General features: G+C 41.7%; 3 protein-coding genes across 6 annotated transcripts in view; 1 reads left to right on the plus strand and 2 right to left on the minus strand.

Moving 5' to 3' along the window:
* Positions 1-168: 168 nt before the first annotated feature.
* LOC124219832 (serine-rich adhesin for platelets-like) overlaps positions 169-22,543 on the plus strand; it is a 35,604-nt gene continuing 13,229 nt past the window's right edge. Inside the window, exons 1-3 of one of the 2 annotated variants that reach the window (XM_069136630.1) lie at positions 179-200; positions 297-483; positions 805-894. In XM_069136630.1, coding sequence (XP_068992731.1) covers positions 383-483; positions 805-894 — 191 coding nt within the window. In that variant the 5' untranslated portion in view covers positions 179-200; positions 297-382. Of the gene's footprint in view, positions 484-804; positions 895-22,543 lie in introns of both variants that reach the window. The other variant, XM_046627995.2, reaches the window with a different exon arrangement.
* On the minus strand, positions 4,232-17,936 carry LOC124219923 (G-protein coupled receptor Mth2-like). Of its 3 annotated transcripts, XM_046628179.2 has the most exons (6): positions 17,833-17,925; positions 16,881-17,749; positions 15,998-16,076; positions 15,700-15,881; positions 15,455-15,620; positions 14,144-15,393 (listed from the first exon to the last, which is right to left on the minus strand). In XM_046628179.2, exons 2-6 carry the CDS (start codon positions 17,683-17,685, stop codon positions 15,006-15,008), a joined length of 1,620 nt encoding a protein of 539 aa, XP_046484135.1. In that variant the 5' UTR covers positions 17,686-17,749; positions 17,833-17,925; the 3' UTR covers positions 14,144-15,005. The 3 variants fall into 3 exon arrangements, with proteins under 3 accessions (XP_046484136.1, XP_046484135.1, XP_046484134.1); XM_046628180.2 differs by lacking the exons at positions 14,144-15,393; positions 15,455-15,620; positions 15,700-15,881; ... (1 more) ...; positions 16,881-17,749; positions 17,833-17,925 and adding exons at positions 4,232-5,431; positions 5,493-5,658; positions 5,738-5,919; positions 6,036-6,114; positions 6,707-8,319; XM_046628178.2 differs by having other exon boundaries at positions 16,881-17,936.
* LOC124219926 (probable G-protein coupled receptor B0563.6) lies at positions 19,856-22,512 on the minus strand. The gene is made up of 6 exons (XM_046628183.2): positions 22,246-22,512; positions 21,766-22,064; positions 21,213-21,439; positions 20,821-21,122; positions 20,503-20,737; positions 19,856-20,231 (listed from the first exon to the last, which is right to left on the minus strand). Exons 1-6 carry the CDS (start codon positions 22,293-22,295, stop codon positions 20,046-20,048), a joined length of 1,299 nt encoding a protein of 432 aa, XP_046484139.1. The 5' UTR covers positions 22,296-22,512; the 3' UTR covers positions 19,856-20,045.

The following is a 22,543-nucleotide window of genomic DNA, read 5'->3' on the forward strand; positions in this document are numbered from 1 at the left end:
GCCAGTAGCTACTATATCGGCTTATCGATAACAAATATTTTAACAAAGTAATTTTTTCTGCTACCGGGCAAGAAATTCGGTTCATCATTGTTCCCGGTATCCCCGACAGGTAGCGCATCATAAGTTCGAAATTTGGTATTTTCGAAACAAGTGAACATGCGTAGGGTTCAGTTGAAGTGAAAATTCGGTGCCGCGGACAGGTAATCAAGAATCGTAAAGAAAAATCGTTTGATATTACAATCCAGTGGCATTCATACGCCGAAATTTTCTCCCATATATTCTTGGCATCCTTACAGAAAGTATTACGTTCGGAATGTTGACGTGTAAGGAGAATAACAGTCAGAGGTTTGTTGATTGAGCTCAATTTCGAAAGGCGAGCAGCATGCGACCAGGTTTGAGATTTAGTGTCAATTTAGCGTCTGAACTGTGCGGATTACTATTATTCGACAGCAAGGAATATGCTGAGCGTCATTTTCCAATATCGTGAGTACAATACATCGCCATCAAACGATCTTTTGGTACTACGTTGACGAAGTTGATCCGAATTACGGTTGTGAAGTGAAAAGAAGCGGCTGAAGTTAGTAACGTTAACGTAACAAAAAATTACAATTTTTTTTAAGTTCACGGGGACTTTGAAGTAGTCAAGTTTTTTATGAATACGTTTTGCTTCATTATGATTACGATTTACTGAATTTTTGACATGACTGTAATTGTAAAATAACGGTTCCTCTGAAACGTGATCGTGACGATAACGTTACTAACTTCAGCATCATAGTGATAAGTGCGTGTGTGTGGCTCGAATAGGAAAGAGACTGATGGAGAAGAAATAACGAAGAGACTGCGGAGGTTAGAGAAAAAACTCGAACGCACAAAAACAACACAACCGAATAACAGGTATGTAAAAAATGAATTGTTATGTTTCTGTGTATACATATAGGATGCATTATGTGAGATGATGCGCAAAAAAATTGAATATGCAATTGTAAAAGTACTAATCCGACACCGCCCATATTATTTCCGCGTAATCAACGTATCATTCGCTAGCATTTCGCGAAAGGTTTATACTACAACTAGCGAATTGGCAGAGTTATGAATTTTTGAAAGATGGCTCTTTTATTTACGATGCAAACCTCTCAGATTGGATCTGCGTATCAGGTTTAAGAAATTGATGGATTATTCTAAAAATTTTTCTCGAAATTTTATCTGGTCACGTGGATGTAAAATATTCAGGCCAACTTTAGTAAATATTTTCCTTTAAATCTTTTAAAATAGAAGATTTCTCATTAACGTCAAATGATTCTTCATGCAACACGTGTTTTGGGATGGGAACTCCTATTCAATGACTGTAACAATTTCATAAATGTAATGTAAAGTGGCTTTGCAGAGTAACGCCTATTTGAAGATGTTTGTGATATTGAACAGAACACGAGTCGTATTTGCTTGCTACACCTGAAAAATTCAGATGAAATCCGTCTAGGTATTAATTACACAATCGTTGAAAGATTTATTTGTGCAATTGATAAATGAAGCACAAACTATTGTGCGCAATTTGCATCGATACCTGACAACTGTATACAAACTGGGACCAATTATTAATACCGTGAATCAATCTAAAAAAAACAAAAATAACTTCATCGTCGAATGATAAATTCAAAACAAATCTATCGAAAATCTGATGCAGTTCCGCTCCTCGTTACAATGTATTCGAAATTTGCAACACTTTTGCTGCAGCCTGATAAGCATTAGAAATTTAGGGTGAACCCTGCTTGGAAATGAAAAATAATCGGAATCTGTATTGGACACGAGATTTGTTTGACTTACATTCCCGATTAGGCACCAGCGATACAGCTAATTTCTTTTATTGAGGATATCGCAAGCTGACTTATTTCGTAAACCTCTGAGGTTTTTGTTCGTATCCCCTCCGTATATTCTATCCTATTTTATCCTGCCGCAATTGTCGGAAGAGCCGATGTTATATATCTCGGTTGTGGTACATGGATTGTACAGATATATTCCGAACCGCTCTTGGGTTTGCAACGACGTCCAAGTGTCATAAAAAAGTGTGCATCCCCTGTATAAAAATATGCCTCCAATAAGTGTAATCGTACCATTCGTCATGGCTGGCGTCGCTGGCATATTTGGATATATTATATATATTACGCGTTCTGCGGGTCACGACGAGGTTCATGAAGAGCCTATCGCTTCTGAGTCGTTGGTGAGTAAAATTTATACTCTGCCCGCTCTCAAATGTAACGAATGTTGTAAACCTGGAACGGTACGCGACCACAACGGAGAATGCAGGAGTGAGGACGAAGAATAAAATAAACAACTTTACTGGGTATGCGTTATATGTAAATTTTAATAATTGTCGCAATTGTCACGCAATTGGCGTTAATAGTTTTTATTATTTGTTTACTTTTTTTTTTCTTTCTTTCTTTTTTTTCTTTACCGCAGATTACATTTAACCTCAGACATAAGCATTTTATACGGGCTCTTTTATATTTTCCAGACACCGAAGAATAACTGAGATTAATAAACGGAGGTTCGAATGAATGATCGAGTTCGGGAGAAGTGGTGCATGTAGTATATCATGTATTAGGAAATATTGTAATTCACATTTTCATCTCATTACTTTCTTTGTTTTTTTTTTCTCTTAATACATTTTCCTGGATTTTTTACATTTCATGTACGATACTCAGTTATTGAGAATAAATTCAGTATGACTTGAGGGAAAAGATAACGTGTTTTAATGACCCGATAACTCGAGAAAACAATAAATACGTTGGGAACCAGTGAGGAAGTGCTTCGCGTTCGCGAGAATAAACCAACAACGGTTCAGCAGCCGATCGAACTTACAAAACTCCTAACGCCGAATAAACCTGCCGATGATGAAACGATGAAGATTTTCTCATAGACGAACTTGGGTAGTTATTTAAAACCCAATATCCGTGAGTGTTTAACAGTGCGGCGTGAAAGACGTCAGCTGCAAGCATCCTAGTCTGTCATCAGAAACGGAAATCGCGGTCAAACTTCCATTGCAATCTCTTGGAACTTCACTCTCCGCGGTTCCGATATAACGAGTGATTTGTTTTGCAATTTTTAAACTTCCCTAACGTCCAATTGCGTTAAGCCGGTATTGAATGTTGGGCGGGTCCATTATTCGATTTCGAATGTTCTTCGATCATGGGGTATGATCGGAAAACCGGGAATCGTAACCGGTAGTTATAATAGTTCACCGTATCAGACATCACGAATAATGATAATCATGCTTCTTCAAATTTCTAAACTGTCAAAACAATGTCGATCTTCTTTCGCATCGCGTTCTTCATCCCCCGCAAAAGACTTTCCATCATCTTCGCGCAACCGGCTGATCAGTTTTCTTCCTCTCGTTATGCTCAAGTTGATCAAGACTTTCGTTATTGCGCCATATCATGGAGATAGTCCCGATTGATTGCCGTCTCAATCGTATGCAACGAAATACAAAAATATCAACTGAACTTTAGAATCCCCTACTTGTGGAGTGGTCAGTTCTTTGGTACCTCCAGGAATGGAACAAGTATGCAGTAAGTACATGGAGACCAATGGAAGAACCGTGGCTTGAGTGATGTTTTCAACTTACTTTGATCTTTCCTTCCATTTCAGAAGGGGGTCTCGGTCGTGTATCAGCAGATTATGTAAAAACTAATCACACCACTGCTTTTGTGGCAGGAACAGGTGGCCCTAATGACAACCCTTAAGAAAATGATGGGTTATCTTTTGGGTAGCAGCTGTTGGTGGGTGGGTGGTCTGATTCGTTTCTATATGATCTCTCTTTTTACACGTTGGAAAATGTCAAAAGCCTGATACAAATGAACGACACCACCTCTTTACAACTAATCAAACTTTGTACTATGGTCGTCCTGCGCTACTTTCGTTTTGTATTGCTTTTTCTCATTCCTGTCTCAGTCTGAAGAAAATATGATTGAAACATGATACCTTTGTACTCGCCTACGATATCTCACCTTTCATAGCATTGGCGGCATAGTTTCAGACGTGCATTAATTTTATATTTATACCTGTATTCCCGTAATTGACAAATTACCTGTTGGGAAGTAAAAATCGTTTTCACAAGTAGACACAATCAGTTTGCATGTCTCAATTTCATCTTCTCCAATTGTTGGGGGCCGTCCATGACTTGCGTACGGTTATTATGTAGCCCCAAAATCTAGAGCCGTTGTATGAATTTCTTTTTAATTTATTTATTCATTGATTATATTTATACGAGCGTACACCCTTTAAATAAAATTTATAAAAATTCAGGTTGCAGAATTCAGAAGAAGACTAAATTATCGGTGCAGAATACAAATTGTATGTTTTTTTCATTTCATCTCATCGATTCCAACCAATTTGGGCTCTGTAAACCTAGTGCCTCATGAAACGTCTATTCACATGGATATGTTTGATTCTGATTTCGTTTTACCTGCGACTTATGACACTATAAGAATCGCCCGTAGACATAGGCTACAGAATAACTGCGCGAATTCATTTCTCTAGAAGAATGTTGTGAGCAAATATCAGTTTGCGTAAAAACTTGATGGTATTCATCGTAACCCTGGGATCCTACACTATCTGAACGAAACAAATAATCTTCACAGGGGTTACGCGCATCTTAGAACTTAAAATGAACATTGCCAACGGACTGTTTGTCGTAGATGAGTTCTGTTTGTTTCATTCGAAAGCTGAAATACTGAAGAATGGAATAGTATATGCGAGAAAAACTTACTATGAATTTTTCACCGTGATAAATTCGATTGAACGAAGTAACAAAAATGATTTTAGCAGGTCGTAAACATTATGTGGGGTACCCATGCGTAGGGTCCTAGGGTTGAGTGAACACTTATACACTTACAATGTATAAAATTGACTATCGCAATTGCAGACTGTATATGATAACCGTATAAAATTTTTCGGCGTTGTCTTTCGTGATTGACTTAATTGTGGCACTTCTGAGAGACTAGATTTTATTCGCATTACATGGACACTTTGTCCTTGTAGACTCCCAGTTCAGGCCTTACGTTCCGCTCAATAAGGTGGGCCACTGGACGATTCTGGAGTTTCCGGTGATACTGTAGTCCGTTCGCGCATACGGACGGAAACCTGTCCGGTTGCGGTCGGATCGTCGACGTTGGTTGTGGTGGTAGACGACGAGTCTGCAGTTCTTGTTTCGAAGATGCAACCTTTGCAGATGACTCGAAGACTGTTGTAGTGCTGCTTCAGCGAGCGGCAAATCTTCTTCTTGCAGACGAAAATGACGAAGATCAGGACCCCTTGGAGCGCGTTGACCATGTCCGTGACGTACCAGATGTACCTGGGCCCTTCCCAAATCCCCGAAATCACCTCCGTCGACCAGCAGATCCCCATCACTACGAAAAGCTTCACGTACAAGCTGAACCTGGAACGGAATTTCGTTATCTATTTGCCTTCTGCCATATTTTCCGAATTTTTTCACATACCACTGCTCGTTTTCGTCGTGTCTTTGGCTATCGCCGCTGTTCAGGTGAGGTTTCACGTTCCTTTTATGTTCGAGAATCTTCAAAGATGTTAAAATGAAGAGGAAAATGTTGGTGGTTATCATAACGCCAGCCGGACCGTAGTAGTAAAATACCGCGGCACACTTGGCTGAAAGTTCATCCAGATATGAGAGATAATCGTTCTCATCATCGAGATTTTCGCTAAAGAAATAAAGAGGTCGACTTACTTCCGAACCAGCAACCGCTTGACCTGAAGTCTGGCTTGATCGTTGATTCTCCAACATCGGCGAATTCCATGACGATGCAAATGGTAGTCAACAGGATTGGACATCCCCACGCGTAAATCGAGTACCTGATAAACTTCTTACGGTCGCCGCTATTTCCGTTACTCCTTAGCGGCCCGTAGCCACTGTAACAGTCAAGAATAGAGCCAATCCTCTTGAAATTGGACGATTCGGTGAAATAATTGGTACGAGTCATAATTGAGATCTTGTTCGAAAAGCCATATCATAGTTTGAAACGTACCCGAATCTCCACCAAATGTCGAAGCACATGACATTCAGCCAACAAAAACTGGCAAGAAAAGATGAGTAGATGATGAATCCTGAAAGCAACAGGTACTGATTAAAACACCAGCAATGATACGATATCTACGTTAATTCCGATGCGTTTTCATCACCGGTAAATAATATTGTTTGAGATCTTTCCGAACGATTATCAATTTTGGCTTAAAACAATCAATGAAAATTTAAGTTTTATACGCCAGGTCGGTATAAAGTTTCAATTTGTTGGATATTTCGTATAGTCACATTCAGTCACTCAGCGTCGGGGCTGAGTCGACGTGTATCAAACTTCAAGATATCTACATCTTGCGAGGCCACTGAAATAAAATGTAACACACTATCCTCAACGATTATTTCCTCTTCCAGTAGGATTCATCAGTTGACAGTTCATTCGGGTTTAATTAAGAGCTAAATAGACGTAAGAACGCCGAAGGTCATCTGAACTCCGTATAAACGGGTTTCCATTCCGAACTTGTAGGACAGTCTCGGTTGTGCAGATTTGAAGTTACTTGAAGCGTTTTTCATTGAAAATAGTCAGTCACGGTAGTTCGATTGGTAGCCACACTTTCGATGAACACGGAGCTGTGGTAAAATGTATAAAGAAACTGGAGAAGTGAGTAAATCGTCACTTACCGAGGAAAAGGCAAATTGCGCCAACATCGTTGATGAAGTTTGTCTGATTTGGAATGCGATCGATACCAAGGGCCACGTAGCCGATGACAAGGCTGGCCAAATAGCATTTGAGAGTAGTGCCGTGGATGTTCCTGAGCTCCTGGATGACGGAGTAAACGAAGATAGTCGCGAGAAGGAAGGGAACGGACACGAGGGCTCCGACGTAGTTCGCGGTCCTTATCGGGTCCATAATAGGCGGATCCGCTGCTTCACAGAGCCTCGGAGTGTAAATCGCCGAGTTGCGCTTCAGTCGAAAGCAGTAACTCGTCGCGTCGAGAATCGTCTGCGACGAGTTTCGCACCTTCGGCATGGCCAACGATCCGTTTGCCATGAGGTAATACTCGTCTTTCGGACGCTTCGTCAGGTTCAAAGAGTACATCTTAATCCCCGGGCAGGGGTGCGATAAGATAACGTGGAACCTCTGCTCGAACCGGAGACTTCGGTCGAGATCGAAATTGGGTTTGTAGACGGGAGGCATCGCCGAGTAGTCGATCTCCATGGTCTCCGTGTTCTGCGTGGTGGCGTTCTTCGGTGGACAGAGGGGCAAACAAGGTTTGAGGTCGCAGAAGCAGCCGCTCCACGTGCCGTCGTCTTCCCAAACGACATCTCGAGGAAAGAACTCGCCGGACTCGGCCAGGAATCCCGAGTCGTTCCTCCGCGCGTTTGTCAGGCTGACGGTACCCCCGGGAGGGCAGGTCCTCCTGTCGGCGTCGGCTAACAACGCGGCCAGAAGCAGAACGCTGATGCAACCGGACAGTCGAAGCTCCATTTCGTTCCACGTACGCGGCCAGACAACAACGCTGGCATTCGACACTTTGCGGCGAAGAATCACAATGGTAATCAGGAAATACGTGAGCTGTGCTTTATAACGAATGGAAAAAAACCATGGTACCGGAATAAGGAGAAACCGACGAACGAGGCGGATAAATTACAATCCTGTACCACCGCCCGAGCAGATGTCGACGACACTTGTTTGCGGGTATAAAGTGTCTGGTGAAACTGACCCTATGATGGATTCTGACGCTACTATATAACTTAGTGTTTGACCGATAAGAGGAGACCACAATACACGAGCACAAATATTCGCCAATCACTTCGCAGTGGAACCTGTTCACACTCTAAGCCTTCAGGTCTGCATTGATGTGATTAGCGATGCTCACTCGTTGCGTGCGTTGATATTATAGCTTTGTTCCGATAGTAGCCGATTCACGATGATTCTCATAGGTCAAGAGCTGTGTACTCAAGAGTACTCTCACTGTTTAGAGATATCTTCTTACGGGTTCATTCAGACGTTCCACATTTCCCGTAAAGGTCATTCTCCTGAACATTCATTATTACATAGTTCTGGCTAATTATCATACTTAGTAAAAGTCGTTATTTGTGCGATTTTTCTGATTTGTTTCTCTAAGCTATGAGAGTTTGAATTTATATCGTTTACATCGTCCTCTCCTGCGTTGTTTCGTTTATTACGATTATAGTGTTCCTGCAATTACTAGACTTTTAGGCAAAAATTTAAAAAACATGACACATTACACGTAGTATGAAAGAATATTAGCTCAAGTGATACAGTTGCGTGACAAATGTAATACGCTATCACTGCATCACTTTCCGGGAATCTTGTACACGCAGATAGAGGATTCGATTTTCCTCTGGCGATGCATGGAACATGTATATTTCCATCGGGAAGTACGTTTGCCGCATACGCGGTTAACCGCGGACATGAATTTCTTCAGAATTTGTTGCGTTAATGTGACCTCAAAGAAAGATTAACTTAAAATAAATGTCTGCATCGTAATGAAAGTCGACACTTTGCGTGGCGAATTCATGCATCATATTTTCGCTTGCAATTTCAAATTGCAATTTACTTCTTTTACGTCTTCCCGTCAAATCAGAATATCGACTTGAGTCCACGTTCATAGACAGAAACTAGTTTTTTGGAAATGGGAAAATGCCAGTCAATTTTATCCTTATAATTCTATAAAAGTATCGGGGGTTCAAAGTATTTCACAAAATTTAGATTATGGGATTTCACTACCTTATTCGAACGAACATTAGAACGTTTGACTGCTAATTCTGACTGTTAGCTTCAGCCTCATCTTTCACAGGCAAACTTGACCGTCACACGAATGAAAGCTGAATTCGCCAACAGATTTCCACGGTTAGCGGAGTCGGTGAAAATATAACCCTACGAAATTCTGTCGTCGAATAGGATCCATTTGATGCAGAAACTATGAACCAAGCTCACGACGTCGCGGCATCGGAAAGTGAACCCCTGCTTGGATCGTAATCGATGCGTGTCAATTCAATTTCCTTGACATCTCAGGAACTAATTGATCGATGGTATTTGGTTTCAATGACGAAACATTACGTCCCCGCAAACAAATACCTTTCAAAGTGCGTATTCATATGTTCCGGGGTGGATCGGTGGATAGGTGGTATCACAAGGGTATTTAAATCATTTATAAAAAAATTCAACAAATAGTAAATCACAAGTAATATTAGTATATATATATATAGTATAGTGTAAGACCTTTAGCGCGAAGGAGGAAAAAGGGAAGAGAGGTGAATTCAGATGTTGGCCGAATAAAAGATGAGTTGAGAGTGAATACGTAGGAGGAAGGATGTAAGGGATTGGCTGTAGTTGCAGTTTGAGAGTGGAGGGAGCATTCTGCTGATGCGATGTGGAAATCAAGGCATCGAGGTAATGATAAGAAACGGATGCAGGGTATAAGTTAGCTGTAATAGTGTGGTAGTAGAATCTAACATCTGGAGGACGTAATATATGAATTGTTTTCCTGTTTAAGAAGGAAAAAGTTAAGATGACTTTGCGTTTCAATCGCCACGCACGGTAACCAATTCGTGTTTAACCCCTTCGCCTGCAATATCATGTGAGAGATGGGACGGGCCAAACATGATAATCACGAGTGAGAGCCGTGGTATTTACAAGTATGACCGATCTTGCTGTTGATTATGAGTTCACGCACTTATAATTTAAATCGTAGGTTAAGGGGTTAAAGGCCAACACACAAAAACATCTGCGAATATACAACAGCGCTGATATAACATCGCGATACCAGAACCGTAGCAACCAGTCGTAAGGAATCAGCAAGTCGATCCGGTAACGCCAAGTTCTTGTTTTGCCATTTTACACAAGTGGAGATGGTGTCTAAAGCACACGTCATGTTGAGTTTTACCATAATTTACGGACTCGTTGCCGTCGCTGTGAGCCACGTTGTTCCCGTGAAAAATCCGACGAACTCCAACCAGATGGAGGAATCGACGGTGAATCCCGAGGACCTGACGGAGCCAACCACAGACTGGATGTCGACGTTACGGGCAACGATGATCAAACTGGCGAAGCTTGAGAAGATGAGGAATCCGTCGAGTTATAACAACGTGGTTCATCATTGCTTGCCTACTAATCGTATTGATTATATCGATATTTGTCCTGCTAACAAGGTCTTAGCCAGGGATGGTACGTGCAGAGACCCTGAAAACTAGTTTGGGCTTGATGTGACAGTGAGCGGTTGCGGTTCGTTTTTCCCTGAGAAATCGATGTACGATTATAATCCAATATTGAAATTTCTCAAGGATCCTTGAGGCTACTTTTGACCGTCTACGAACAACCTACGGATCGTTAACTTTTTTCTGTTTTTACATCTTCTCGTTATTAATGCAGACAGGAATATTTGATACTTTGAACGGGACTTGAAATGCCGGGGGAAATCGATTGCTTCGATTCTTTGTCGAGCCGATTGTGAAAATCGTTGCGTGGACAGAGCTGTGAAGAGGGATTGTTGGGAAACTAGGATGGAATTTTAATCCGTCTGGTGTAGAATATATTCACCGCGAAACGATGAAACTGTCGAAAACCGTCAAGTTAAGTCACATCCACCGATGGAGAGCATCGCACGTCGTCGACAAGGAAGTGCGATGAAACCATTCGAAGAATGAAGGAGAGGGGGAGACTCACAAACGTCAGAAGCTCGAGAATATTATATTCTGTAAACAGTTTGAGTTTGCACTTTGCTCTCTGTTTCTCGTGCACATCGCTCGAATCTGACCATCCAATTACTGAGTGGTTGTGCAATGACTGACGCAACCAAAGACGGCTCGTGCTGAAGATCGGAAGCCTGAGTTATCGACACAGAATCCAACTCCTGCGGTTAGGTTTCTTCTTCCCATCGGTTCTAATAATCAATCCATTTATTAACAACGCAATAAAAAATGTAATATCTTGATCCTGCTCTGTATTTTTCGGTGCATTAAGAATTTTGTTCGTGATATACAAATAAAATGACATGTTTGCGAAGGTTGAATAATAACACATTATGTAACAAGGGTTTAATCGACTTTTATTCAAGAGTTGCATGTAGTACTTTATTCCTTTCTCAAACCTGGTCACATTATTGAATTTTTGTGTTTAAAAAATCATTGCGATTTTTCCTTTTACGTGTAAGTGTGATCATTCGGTTAGTCGAGAACTCTTTAATATTATTATGAATTTATAATAAGATAGAAAGAAATAGTTCATAACTGATAAGAAAGAGAGAACACCAGGAAATAGTACATTATGTAACAAGGCAATAAAGTCCAAGATCATTACCGTGGGTGAGGTTAATCACCTGAGAGAGTAATCGACTTTCATTCCGGTGTTACATATAGGACTTTATTTCCGTATCAACTCTGGCCACATTACTGACTTGGAAATATTTTTCTTCCACCTGCAAGTGTAATCTATCAGTCTGAAAACTGTAATATGAGCGAAAGTTTATAATAATACCGAGAGAGGTAGTTCAAAATGGAAAAGGAAAACCTGAAAAATTAATTTGCGGGAAATACGATTTCATATTTCCCGATAATTTGGATTTGCCGGAAATATAAAGCCATAATTCCCGGCGCCTAGCAGGCTGCAATACGGGTGCACGGAAGCGATGAGTGTAAGCTGTGAGCAGAGGAATCCGCGCTCTAGAAGGAACCAGAATTCTCGAAAAATTCAAATTTCGAATGGTCAATGATTTATCGTTTGTTGAACAGTTCTTCACTGTCAGAATGTGACGCATACTTTTCACCTCCATCCCTATATCCCGATAGAATAAAAGATCAAGTCGTGGAGGGTCGCCAGCGTCAGAAGAGTTCGTCAAAGTCGATTCTCGAGGTGTAGTTTTTCGTTGCAATTATTATGGATGCACTGGCGTATATTTGTAAGTTATTTTTTCCGTAATTGAATAAAAAATTATGAATAACGTAACTGCCAATGCCGAAATTGCTGTGATTCGATTGTACCATGTCAAGTTTAAAACATTTTTTTTAGTGGTGCAGACTACAGTTGAAGGCAGCAGAATATTCACATATAATATTAATTTTGATTCGTCGACAAAATAAAAAAGAACGACATGAAGTTGTTTTCAAACCAGTTGGCTAACAGCCTTACTCCGTTCTGGAGTGGGTAAGCATAATTGTTATGAGTATAATATCTTATTCGATATAAAATTTTTTTGCCATCTCAGAGAGCATCTGTTCAATGGAATTTGATATTCGCTGGCTCTCAGGAAAAATGTGTATAAAATGCGTCTTATGTATCGGTTTTTTTTTTTCGAAGAAGCAAAAAGTTTTCTTCGAGTGTATGCTTTCATTTAATACCAATGTTGGATTCAAGGACACCGTTGAGCAATATCATTCAATATTATCATACATAGTAATGAAGTTGATCTCAGTTTGAAGGAACTATTTGCAATATGCTGCTTTGATTATAAGTTTTACAATTAGTTAGAATGAACGAAACATTGCTTTATCGAATCAGGAAGAATGATTTCGGGGGGGCGGGCGAATACTCGAAAGATTAATTTACGAACGTATTGACAAAGATAACGACCTTGCAATTCGATCACAATATACGCTAATGTAGCCAGTCCGTGTTCAAAGGACAAGAGACTGGACTGGCGTGTGCGTGACGGTCATTAGCAAGTCCGACAAACTAGTCGCTCATTCTCGGTAACCGTTATTCACAAAACATGCGTATCTCCAGGTGTGTGATAAAGCGTAAGGAGGGACAGGGGGGCTGGAATCATGAGATCAGAAACCCAGCAGCCAGTCGTAAGGAATCAACAAGTCGATCCGGTCTACTGAGTTGTTGTTTAATCATTTCAAATAAGTTGAGATGATGTCTGAGGCACGCTTCGTGCTGAGTTTTGCCATAATTTTCGGACTCGTTGCCGTCGACGTGAGCCACGTTGTTCCCGTGAAGAATCCGACGAACTCGACGAGCCTTTCGTTGAACCAAACGGAGGCCGATACAGGAGTTTGGAACCAGACGGAGGAACCGACGGTGAATCCCGAGGACTTGGCGGAGCCAACCACAGACTGGATGTCGACGTTACAGACAACGACGATCGAACCGGCGAATATTTATCCGTCGACACTTTTGCCCAATAAAATGTTCAGCCATCCGTTCGAGGTTGCTGTCTACTCCTTGCCCTCTCAGGGCAAATTAGCATGTCCGGATAATATGGTACGATCATCCACCGATGGTACATGCAGAGAAAGTGATTAATGGTTTGTGTTCGATGTGACAACGAGCGATCGCGGTTTGGTATTCTCTTGATATGACACCGAGGACGTCCACAGTGCAACGTCATCCAAGAAAGAGTATTATTTTTATCCTACCCTGTCCTTCTCTGCGAATTAGCAATAAACCATACTTAATAAGGAGTACAAAAATTTTGTTGGTGGTATATAAACAAAATGACTTGAAATAAAATGACTTGTTGCGAAGGTTGATTCTTAACGTTATTAGCCTTTAAGTAGCTGCAGGTGCCCATTCAACTGTTGATCCTGTCTTGATGAACTGTTGGTTTTTTTTTTTCAGCTAGTCTGACTTGTTTTTTCGATCGCTGATGTCATTATCTATCTATATCCCCGTTATTTGAATGCGGATACAGAAAGTAGGTACCCGATATTATAATATCCCGGTTTTAGTACGTAGATTATACAGCGATATTCTCGCGATACAAGTATGTCCTCAGTCAGATTGAATGTACTACTGGTTACATAGTTACTTGTCACCAGTCAATTTTGGTGCCTTATAACTCGTGATATTAAAACGGTGCAGGATCCAAATTTAAGGTTCTTTTCATTTCATCTCATCGATTCTGACCAATTTGGCTTCTCTAAAACCTAGTGCCTCGTGAAACATCTATTAATATGAATATTTTTGATTTTGATACCTACGACTCATCTATACTACTCTATACCAACATATAAAATTCTTTGTAGGTATGCTTGTACGGATTGAACCTAAAATCTATTCGACGCATTTTAATGCGACTTTTTTTTCCAATGTTTCTTACGATTCCACAAGTGCTATAGGCTATGGTACATTCAACTTTTTATGTAAAATTTAGATTTAATAATTAATCAATGTTTTATGCGTTCTCTGCTACTTGAGCTATAGCTGAGAGCCATCGTTACCCCACCACTTATTTCGCCCGTAGTGGGGATAAGGTAATTTTGGTAGAGGGGAGTATGATCTAAGTGGGAGAAGTGGAGCTAAATCCGTAACGCTGCCGGTCGTGCCGGTAAATACGCGCGAACGGGCATTCTGTGCGGATCTCTGTGAGTGATCTATAAATGACGTCATCGGTGAAGGCGGCGGGGGGGGGGGGGGGTGGTGGTTATAGAACTTATGACGTCATATGCAAAAGCCGAAATTCACAAATACAAATTTTCGCTCGATACGAATGAATACTGCGTGTGATTATTTCTTCCTGATAGCAATGGGAGTCTAGGTTGATTCGAGGGGCTCCCATTTCTGTAAATGCGATATTTTTTTTCATGACAAACTTCCAAGTAGTTCAATCTTAATCCGGCCAATGTCGGGTATTTCTGTTAGTGACACTATAACAACCATAAGTACGGACGTGAATTTATTTCCCCAGAAAAATGTTGTGTTTAAGTATCGTTTGCGTAAATACTTGATGGTATTCATATTAAGTGAACACCTATGCACTCACAATGTATACAATTTATATGTCGTCACAATTATAGACTGCATGTGATAACTTTATCATATTTCTCCGCGCTGTTATGTAAAAATACAATTCGGTCAAAAACGACAAAAATAAAATGAGTACTAGTTACATCAGCTGAAACTCACAATAGTATATTAAAAAATTACAACCCTTTCGTATAATTGTGGCACATCTGAGAGACTAGATTTTATTTGCATTGGTTGGATGTTTTGTCCTTGTAGACTTCCAGTTCAGACCTTACGGTCCGCTTGATCAGGTTGGCCACTGGACGATCCTGGAGTTTCCGGTGATACTGTAATCCTTTCGCGCATACGGACGGGAACCTGTCCAGTTGAGGTTGGATCGTCGACGTTGGATGTGGTGGTAGAGGACGAGTCTGCAGTTCTTGTTTCGAAGATGCAACCTTTCCGGGTGATTCGAAGACTGTTGTAGCGCTGCTTCAGCGAGCGGCAAATCTTCTTCTTGCAGACGAAAATGACGAAGATCACGATCCCTTGGAGCGCGTTGATCATGTCCGTGACGTACCAGATGTGCCTGGGCCCTTCCCAAATCCCCGAAATCACCTCCGTCGACCAGCAGATCCCCATCACTACGAAAAGCTTCACGTACAAGCTGAACCTGGAACGATATTTCGTTACCTATTTGCCTTCTTTCATATTTTTTGCATTTGTTCACATACCAGTGCTTGTTCTCGTCGTGTCTTCTGCTGTCACCGCTGTTCAGGTGACGTTTCACGTTCCTTTTATGTTTAACAATCTTCAAAGATGTTAAAACGAAGAGGAAAACATTGGTGGTAATAATAACGCCAGCCGGACCGTAGTAGTACAATGCCTCGGCAGACTTGGCTGAAAGTTCATCCAGTCATGAGAGGTAATCGTTCCCATCATCGAGATTTTCGTTATACAAATAACGAGGTCGACCTACTTGCAAACCAGCAACCGCTTGACCTGAAGTCTGGCTTGATCGTTGATTCTCCAACATCGGCGAATTCCATGACGATGCAAATGGTAGTCAACAGGATTGGACATCCCCACGCGTAAATCGAGTACCTGATGAACTTCTTACGGTCGTCGCTATTTCCGTTACTCGTCATCGGCCCGTAGCCGCTATAACATTCAAGAATAGAGCCAATCCTCGTGAAATTGGACGATTCGGTGAAATAATTGGTACGAGTCGTAATTGAGATCTTGTTCGAAAAGCCATATCATAGCTTGGAACGTACCCGAATCTCCACCACATGTCGAAGCACATGACATTCAGCCAAAAAAAACTGGCAACAAAAGATGAGTAGATGGTGAATCCTGAAATTTCAAGATACTAATCAAAACACGAGTCACGGTATGATATGTACGTTAATTCCGATGAATTTTCACAACTATAAACAATATTATCTTAGACCGTTTCGAAAGATTAATAATTTTTACAACAAATAATTAATGTACGTCCGAATTTTTTACATCAGCTCGGTGAAGAATTTCAATTTATTGGTTATTTCCGAGACATTCCCGATCCTGAGCTAAGATGTATTAAACTCTAAGATAAATACATCTTGCGAGGCCTGGAAGAGAATCAAACCTACGTCGAAGTACTTTTCAAGATTTATTCCTCTTCAAGTAAGGTTTATCAGTTAACGGTATGGTTACACTGAGAGAATAAAGTCATTGAATCAATTAAATGTGTCTTCACCGCAGTTTCTGGGCAGCGAAGTATATATTCATTTGTGTTTATTCAAGATCTGTTGATTTTAACTGAACATTTTGTTAGACCAACAGATCTTGAATTGACACAAATACATATTTACTTCGCCACCCGCAACCAGAAATTTAGTTGATTCAATGACTTTTTCCTCTCAGTGTAGGATTAATTAAGTTCGTGAATGGATGTGAGAACGCCGAAAGTCATCCGGGCTCTGCATAAACGGGTTTCCATTCCATACCTTTAGGGCAGAGTCTGGGTTGTGTAGATTTGAAGTCACTTCAAACGTTTATTATCGAAAAAAATTGGGTATAGGATTAGAAATGGTAACGATAAGTATACCTTCGAGGAACACGAAGCCGTGGCAAAACAAAGAAAGAAACTAGAGGAATAAGTAAATCGGATCTTACCGAGGAAAAGGCAAGTTGCGCTAACATCGGTGAAATTTTTCTGATTTGGAATTCGGTCGACACCAAGGGCCACGTAGGCGATGACGAGGCTGGCCAAGTAACACTTGAGAGTAGTGCCGTGGATGTTCCTCAGCTCCGGGATCACGGAGTAAACGAAGATAGTCGCGAGAAGGAAGGGAACGGACACGAGGGCTCCGACGTAGTTCGCGGTCCTTATCGGGTCCATGATAAACGGGTTTCCTGCTTCGCAGAGCCTCGGAGTGTAAATCGACGAGTTGCGCTTCAGTCGAAAGCAGTAACTCGTCGCGTCGACAATCGTCTGCGAGGAGTCTTGCACCTTCGGCATGGCTAACGATCCGTTTGCCATGAGGTAATACTCGTCGTTCGGATACTCCGACGGGTTCAAAAAGTACATCCTAATCCCCGGGCACGGGTCCGATAAGATAACGTGGAACCTCTGCTCAAACCGGAGACTTTCGTCGAGGTCGAAATTGGGGTTGTAGACGGGAGGCATCGCCGAGTAGTCGATCTCCATGGTCTCCGTGTTCTGCGTGGTGGCGTTCTTCGGTGGACAGAGGGGCAAACAAGGTTTGAGGTCGCAGAAGCAGCCGCTCCACGTGCCGTCGTCTTCCCAAACGATATCTCGAGTAAAGAACTCGCCGGACTCGGCCAGGAATCCCGAGTCGTTCCTCCGCGCGTTTGTCAGGCTGACGGTACCCCCGGAAGGGCAGGTCCTCCTCTCGGCGTCGGCTAACAACGCGGCCAGGAGCAGAACGCTGATGCAACCGGACAGTCGAAGCTCCATTTCGTTCCACGTACGCGGCCAGACAACAACGCTGGCATTCGACACTTTGCGGCGAAGAATCACACTGGTAATCAGGAAATACGTGAGCTGTGGTTTATAACGAATGGAAAAAAACAAAGATACCGGTATAAAAAGAAATCAACGAACGAGGAGGATAAATTACAATCCTGTACAGCCGACCGGGTGGGTACCACCCGCTCTTGCCTGCCGGAGAATGTTGCGCATATAAAGTTTCTGGAGGAACTGACCCGGTGCTGTATTTCGATGCTACTATATAACTGCGTGTTTCACCTATGAGGGGGAACAATGGTATGCGTGCACAAATTACCATTCACTTTGCGGTGAAACCTGTTCACACTCTGAGCCTTCATGGTGTATGTTCGAAGCTACTTGCGTGATCGTGTGCATTAATATGATTAGCAGTGGTCAATTAATCTACGCGTTAAAATTGTGACCTTGTTCCAACGGTGACACACCCGTGATGGTTATCAGAGGTCAGGAGCTGGATGATAGTTCTCCCACTATTACAAGACATGTTTTACAGTATCATTCCGACGTGCAATATTACCCGTGAAGATCGTTCATAATTAGATATTCAATTGTTTATAGTTCTCATTCATTCTCGCACTTACAATTGGTAAAAGTCGTTGCTGGTCCGATTTTCCAAACTTGCGTCTCTGAAATATGAAGGTTTGAATTCGTATCGTTTTTAATAGTGCTTCTTTGCAGCGTTTCGTTTACTACACGTAACTATGTAGCTACAATGTCCGGTATTGTTGCAATTATCTTACTTTTTCAAAAATTAAAAGAATACAGTTTTTGCGTAACTACTGATAATTAATATAAAATAATATCGGCGAAAGTGATACAGTTATTGCTTACAGGTTTACGGAATAAATGTAATATTCGATTATTGAATCAATTCCTAGGAATACCTTATACACAGATAGTGGATTTGGTTTCCGCTAGCGATGCATGTTACTAGTATAATTTCATCAGAATGTTCATACTCAACTATACGCGGTTAATTACGCATATCAATTCCTAGAGAGGTTGTGGGCATTGGCGTCATCTGAACTTCTCGTCGGGATGCATTAACAAACATCAGTCGATGAAAATTTGATATTCGTCCATCATTCCGTTTGCAATTTTAAATTGAAATGTAATTTGCTAAAAACACATTACACTATGACAATGATTATCATACCCATTAATCGCACTTTCGACCACGTATCTAGGGTATTCAGCAGGTATCGTTATCATACGCGATCCTCCCGAGAGTGAGTGTTAATGAGTAAATGATGCGAAGTATCGTAAATTGAACAATAGAAAATTCGTAGAATTCATTACTTTATTTCTGCGTCAAATGAAAATGTGTTGGACTGCCATCGTTCAGAATTGCGTATAAAATGGTGCTGTTAAGCCCTTTTTCGTGTTTGAGATACGTGCACTTCGATATTTAGAGATATGTGCGATGACGTCGAAATCGACTGGAGCACCCCCTCAAATGAATCATTTGCCAAATTACTGACAAAAGCAGTCGTCGAGTTGAATCCACTTGAGGCAGAAACCATCAGAACCATCAGATTTCCTGTTTTGATCCCAATATCGACAAATAATTTACTTGTGGCGCAGTGACAAATAAGAATAGGTACGTGACGTGTCCCAAATTGTTACATCGTCCATCCAAAGTGTGTGATTTTCAAAATTATTGCTGTTCACTAGGGTGGTTCTTAAAAAGGTAATTTTTTAATTTCAACCGGTTTGCCCCCAAATCGGCTCCAGGCAAGTCAAAAATAATTCGCTAATTTCTTCAGATTTATATGTGAACTGTAAGTCGTGCCCCGAAGAGGGTGGATTCCATTCAACCGTTTCAGGGGTACTTCAAATCTACCTAACGGACTTAGATGAAATTTGGTACAGGGTGGTTTCTTGGGTCGCTGATTACGAATCTAATCTGGAAATTATAAAATTCAAAATGATGGATCCAATACGACGTTATCAAGTGACTCTTAGGTTTTTGTTCCACCGTGTTGGATCCGCCAACTTCAAAAATAACCCTTCTAGGACCACCCTACTGTACATACCTTAATCACGAGGAACCTCACTGTTGATGGAATGAAGCAACAATAATAATGACCGCGTATAGACCTTGCAGATCGCATTGTATTTTATTGATCCTGTTGCAATATGACAATTGATGTTATAATAATTACAACTTTGCACTTAAGCATTTAGAGTAGGTACATAATATTGATTCGGTGGGCTGGATACTTAAAATAACACAATAAATGACGAGTTATTTTCAAAAATGTATGAATAAATAACCGCAGGATGAAAAAATCGGCCGCTGCATCGAATCACTGGGCATCTTTGCCGCAATCCTCCCCAGGAGGATTCTGCATTGTTTTTGAAGGCGAACCGGGAGAATTGAGTCGCGTGTGTTCCGGAGACATGCGAAACGTCGTACCGTGGCGACTAAAGTCCTCGATTTCGCCAACCGGCGTTTCCTGCAGTGGTTCGCGAATCTCGTCGCGACAGCGTCCCTACAATCGTAAAAAAAAAAATTCACGTCAGCGTAGGCAAAGGAATTCCATTATCTTACAACGGCTCGTGGAATAAGTGAATTCAGAATGATCGAGAAGAAAGTCAGAAGGCGTATTATATAATACATAGTAATGGGATCATTGAAAAGGTCATTTTACAAACATCCCAAAAGTCTCTTGGTAATGCCGTATTGAGGGGTAAGAAAGTCAAAATTAAAAAATGACATTCTTAAGGACCACCGTAATGCAGAGGAACTCATCATATCCTCACCTGTAATACCCGTCTGACCACACCACGAAATTCAGTGCTGCATCCCAAGTACACGTAAAAGTTGAGAGCAAAGTTGCTCAGTTCCGCGAGGTTGGCGATGGTGCGAAATTTTTGAAAAAACATATCGGACTCTGGTCTCTTGACATACCAGGCGAGAAGAAAGGCCGACGGTGTTGTTGTGATAAAAAATAGCAACACTATGGCGGTGACGAGTATCACCAGGTGCTGCTCTTCTCTGAAAAAAAAAAAATAATAATAATAATAACGCATTGCAAAGGAGGGAAAAAAGACGGAGGTGAAGTAGCGATGTTTAAATACCTGTATCCCCGGTTTCGAGTAAGGGATGAAGTCTCGGCGAGGTGAGAAGCTCTGTACTTGTCGGAAACGGCGTGAAACTTTCGCCGCTTAGCCGTCAGCTGGATGAACTTTTTCACTATCAGTCCGTTAAGGAAGACGAGGACGGAGGCTGGCAAAAACCTGATCAGTGCTTCGTTCGTCCAAATGTACCCGATCCACAAATCGCTCTCGGTTACCAAAGAGTTTTCACGTATCGTGAAGGTCACGTCCGGACCGTCCTGTTGTTCACAGACCAACCTCGTCGCTCCGAGGGGAATGCTCACCTTCGCGGAGCGATTCGAGAATAAATATTTTAAGAGGATACTCGTGTTTGTAGTCTGAATTATCAAAGTTACGTTATGTACTTCACATACCAAGAATCCAACGAGGAAAGAAAGCGCTATGGCGACGTTTGAATTGCGCCGAATGTAACCGCCCCGCAAACGTCCGGGTAAAAACACGGAGAGGTAACGATCGACGGTTAAACAGGCCATTATCAACACGCTGGATGCCATGAAGGTGTTGACGGCAACGAGCTCGACGTGAGCGTGGTAAAGGGCTGCCACGTAGTATCCGCTAACCCCGTAACCCAGCCTCGCAGCTGTAAGTGGTAACGAAAATGCGTTAGATTAGTACTGGTGCGCTATCAAAAACGTTCCAAAAATGAACAATCGTGGTGTGGAACGTTGTAACTGCGTTAGGGTAGTCATGGCACACCATCACAAACATTGTAAAAATCAACAATCGTGGTGCGGAACGTTTTATCTACGTTGGAGTAGTCGTGGCACACCGTAAATAACATTACAAAAATGAACAACCGTGGTGCGGAACGTTGTAGCTGCGTTAGGGTAGTCATGACACACCATCGAAAACACTGTAAAAATGAATAATCATTGTGTTAAACGTTGCAGCTCATGGTGGCATTACCGATCGGTATCCAGAAAACGACGACGCCAGTATCGGCAACTGCCAGTGCCGTTAGATAGACGTATGTGACACCTCTCAGAGACGAGCTTGACAGTGCGACCAGGGTGAGTATGTTTCCAAATATTCCAACGGCGAGCAGAGTCGGAGCAACGACTTTGTACGCTATCCAATTGGCGTGTATCAGCCGTTCTCGTATCCCATTCTCGTCGTCAGTTGGATCGTCATTTTTCTCAGTGTACCAGGTGAAGTTTACACCAAACGAACCGCTGCTGCAGTTCGCCTCGCAGCAAAGTGGAGGCCTGCGTTAAGTGGAGAAAAATTCATTATCATTCCTTGGTTACAGATTGTCTAAGGCTAACGTCCACTGTCGCGTATTCATACTTTTAGCGTAACGCAGTGCAGTATTTACAAATTTCCATTCATACCCACCCATAAATCACTCCCGTTAGCATGACCTGAAAGCAGAAAGTTTATAATTACCTCGTAGTTAAGCAACCTTGGGCACTTCGCGTATGTCTATCGAATAGCATGTACACTTGGGGACAATGAATCTCAGACGGCTAATTTTTTACACTAGGCAGTTATGTTCGCAACCCAGAGGAACCTGCGGCGCCACAGTCGGCCGAGCGTGAAACAAACTCGAATCTAACCTTAGAATTAACGTGTCAATCCAACAAGTCGTTATCTCCGCGGTATTCTAAGGTTAGATTCGACGGTCATGGCTTATGTTACGTTTATTGAGATTGAGTTTGAGTTTGTTTCGCGCTCGGCCGACTGT

The sequence above is a fragment of the Neodiprion pinetum genome, chromosome 5, assembly GCF_021155775.2.
Source record: "Neodiprion pinetum isolate iyNeoPine1 chromosome 5, iyNeoPine1.2, whole genome shotgun sequence".
NCBI lineage: Eukaryota > Metazoa > Arthropoda > Insecta > Hymenoptera > Diprionidae > Neodiprion > Neodiprion pinetum.

Bases quoted from the DNA above. Each gene is read 5' to 3' on its own strand.
- LOC124219923 (XM_046628178.2), bottom strand. From the start codon at position 17,685: ATGGAGCTTCGACTGTCCGGTTGCATCAGCGTTCTGCTCCTGGCCGCG. The intron at 15,621-15,699 runs GTAGGTCGACCT...ATGAACTTTCAG, and splicing joins AAGCGGTTGCTGGTTTGCAA to CCAAGTCTGCCGAGGCATTG. The intron at 15,394-15,454 runs GTATGTGAACAA...ATATCGTTCCAG, and splicing joins CACGACGAGAACAAGCACTG to GTTCAGCTTGTACGTGAAGC.
- LOC124219926 (XM_046628183.2), bottom strand. From the start codon at position 22,295: ATGCTATTCGATAGACATACGCGAAGTGCCCAAGGTTGCTTAACTACG. The intron at 22,065-22,245 runs GTAATTATAAAC...CACTTAACGCAG, and splicing joins CAAGGTTGCTTAACTACGAG to GCCTCCACTTTGCTGCGAGG. The intron at 21,123-21,212 runs GTATGTGAAGTA...CGCTCCGCGAAG, and splicing joins CTTTCCTCGTTGGATTCTTG to GTGAGCATTCCCCTCGGAGC.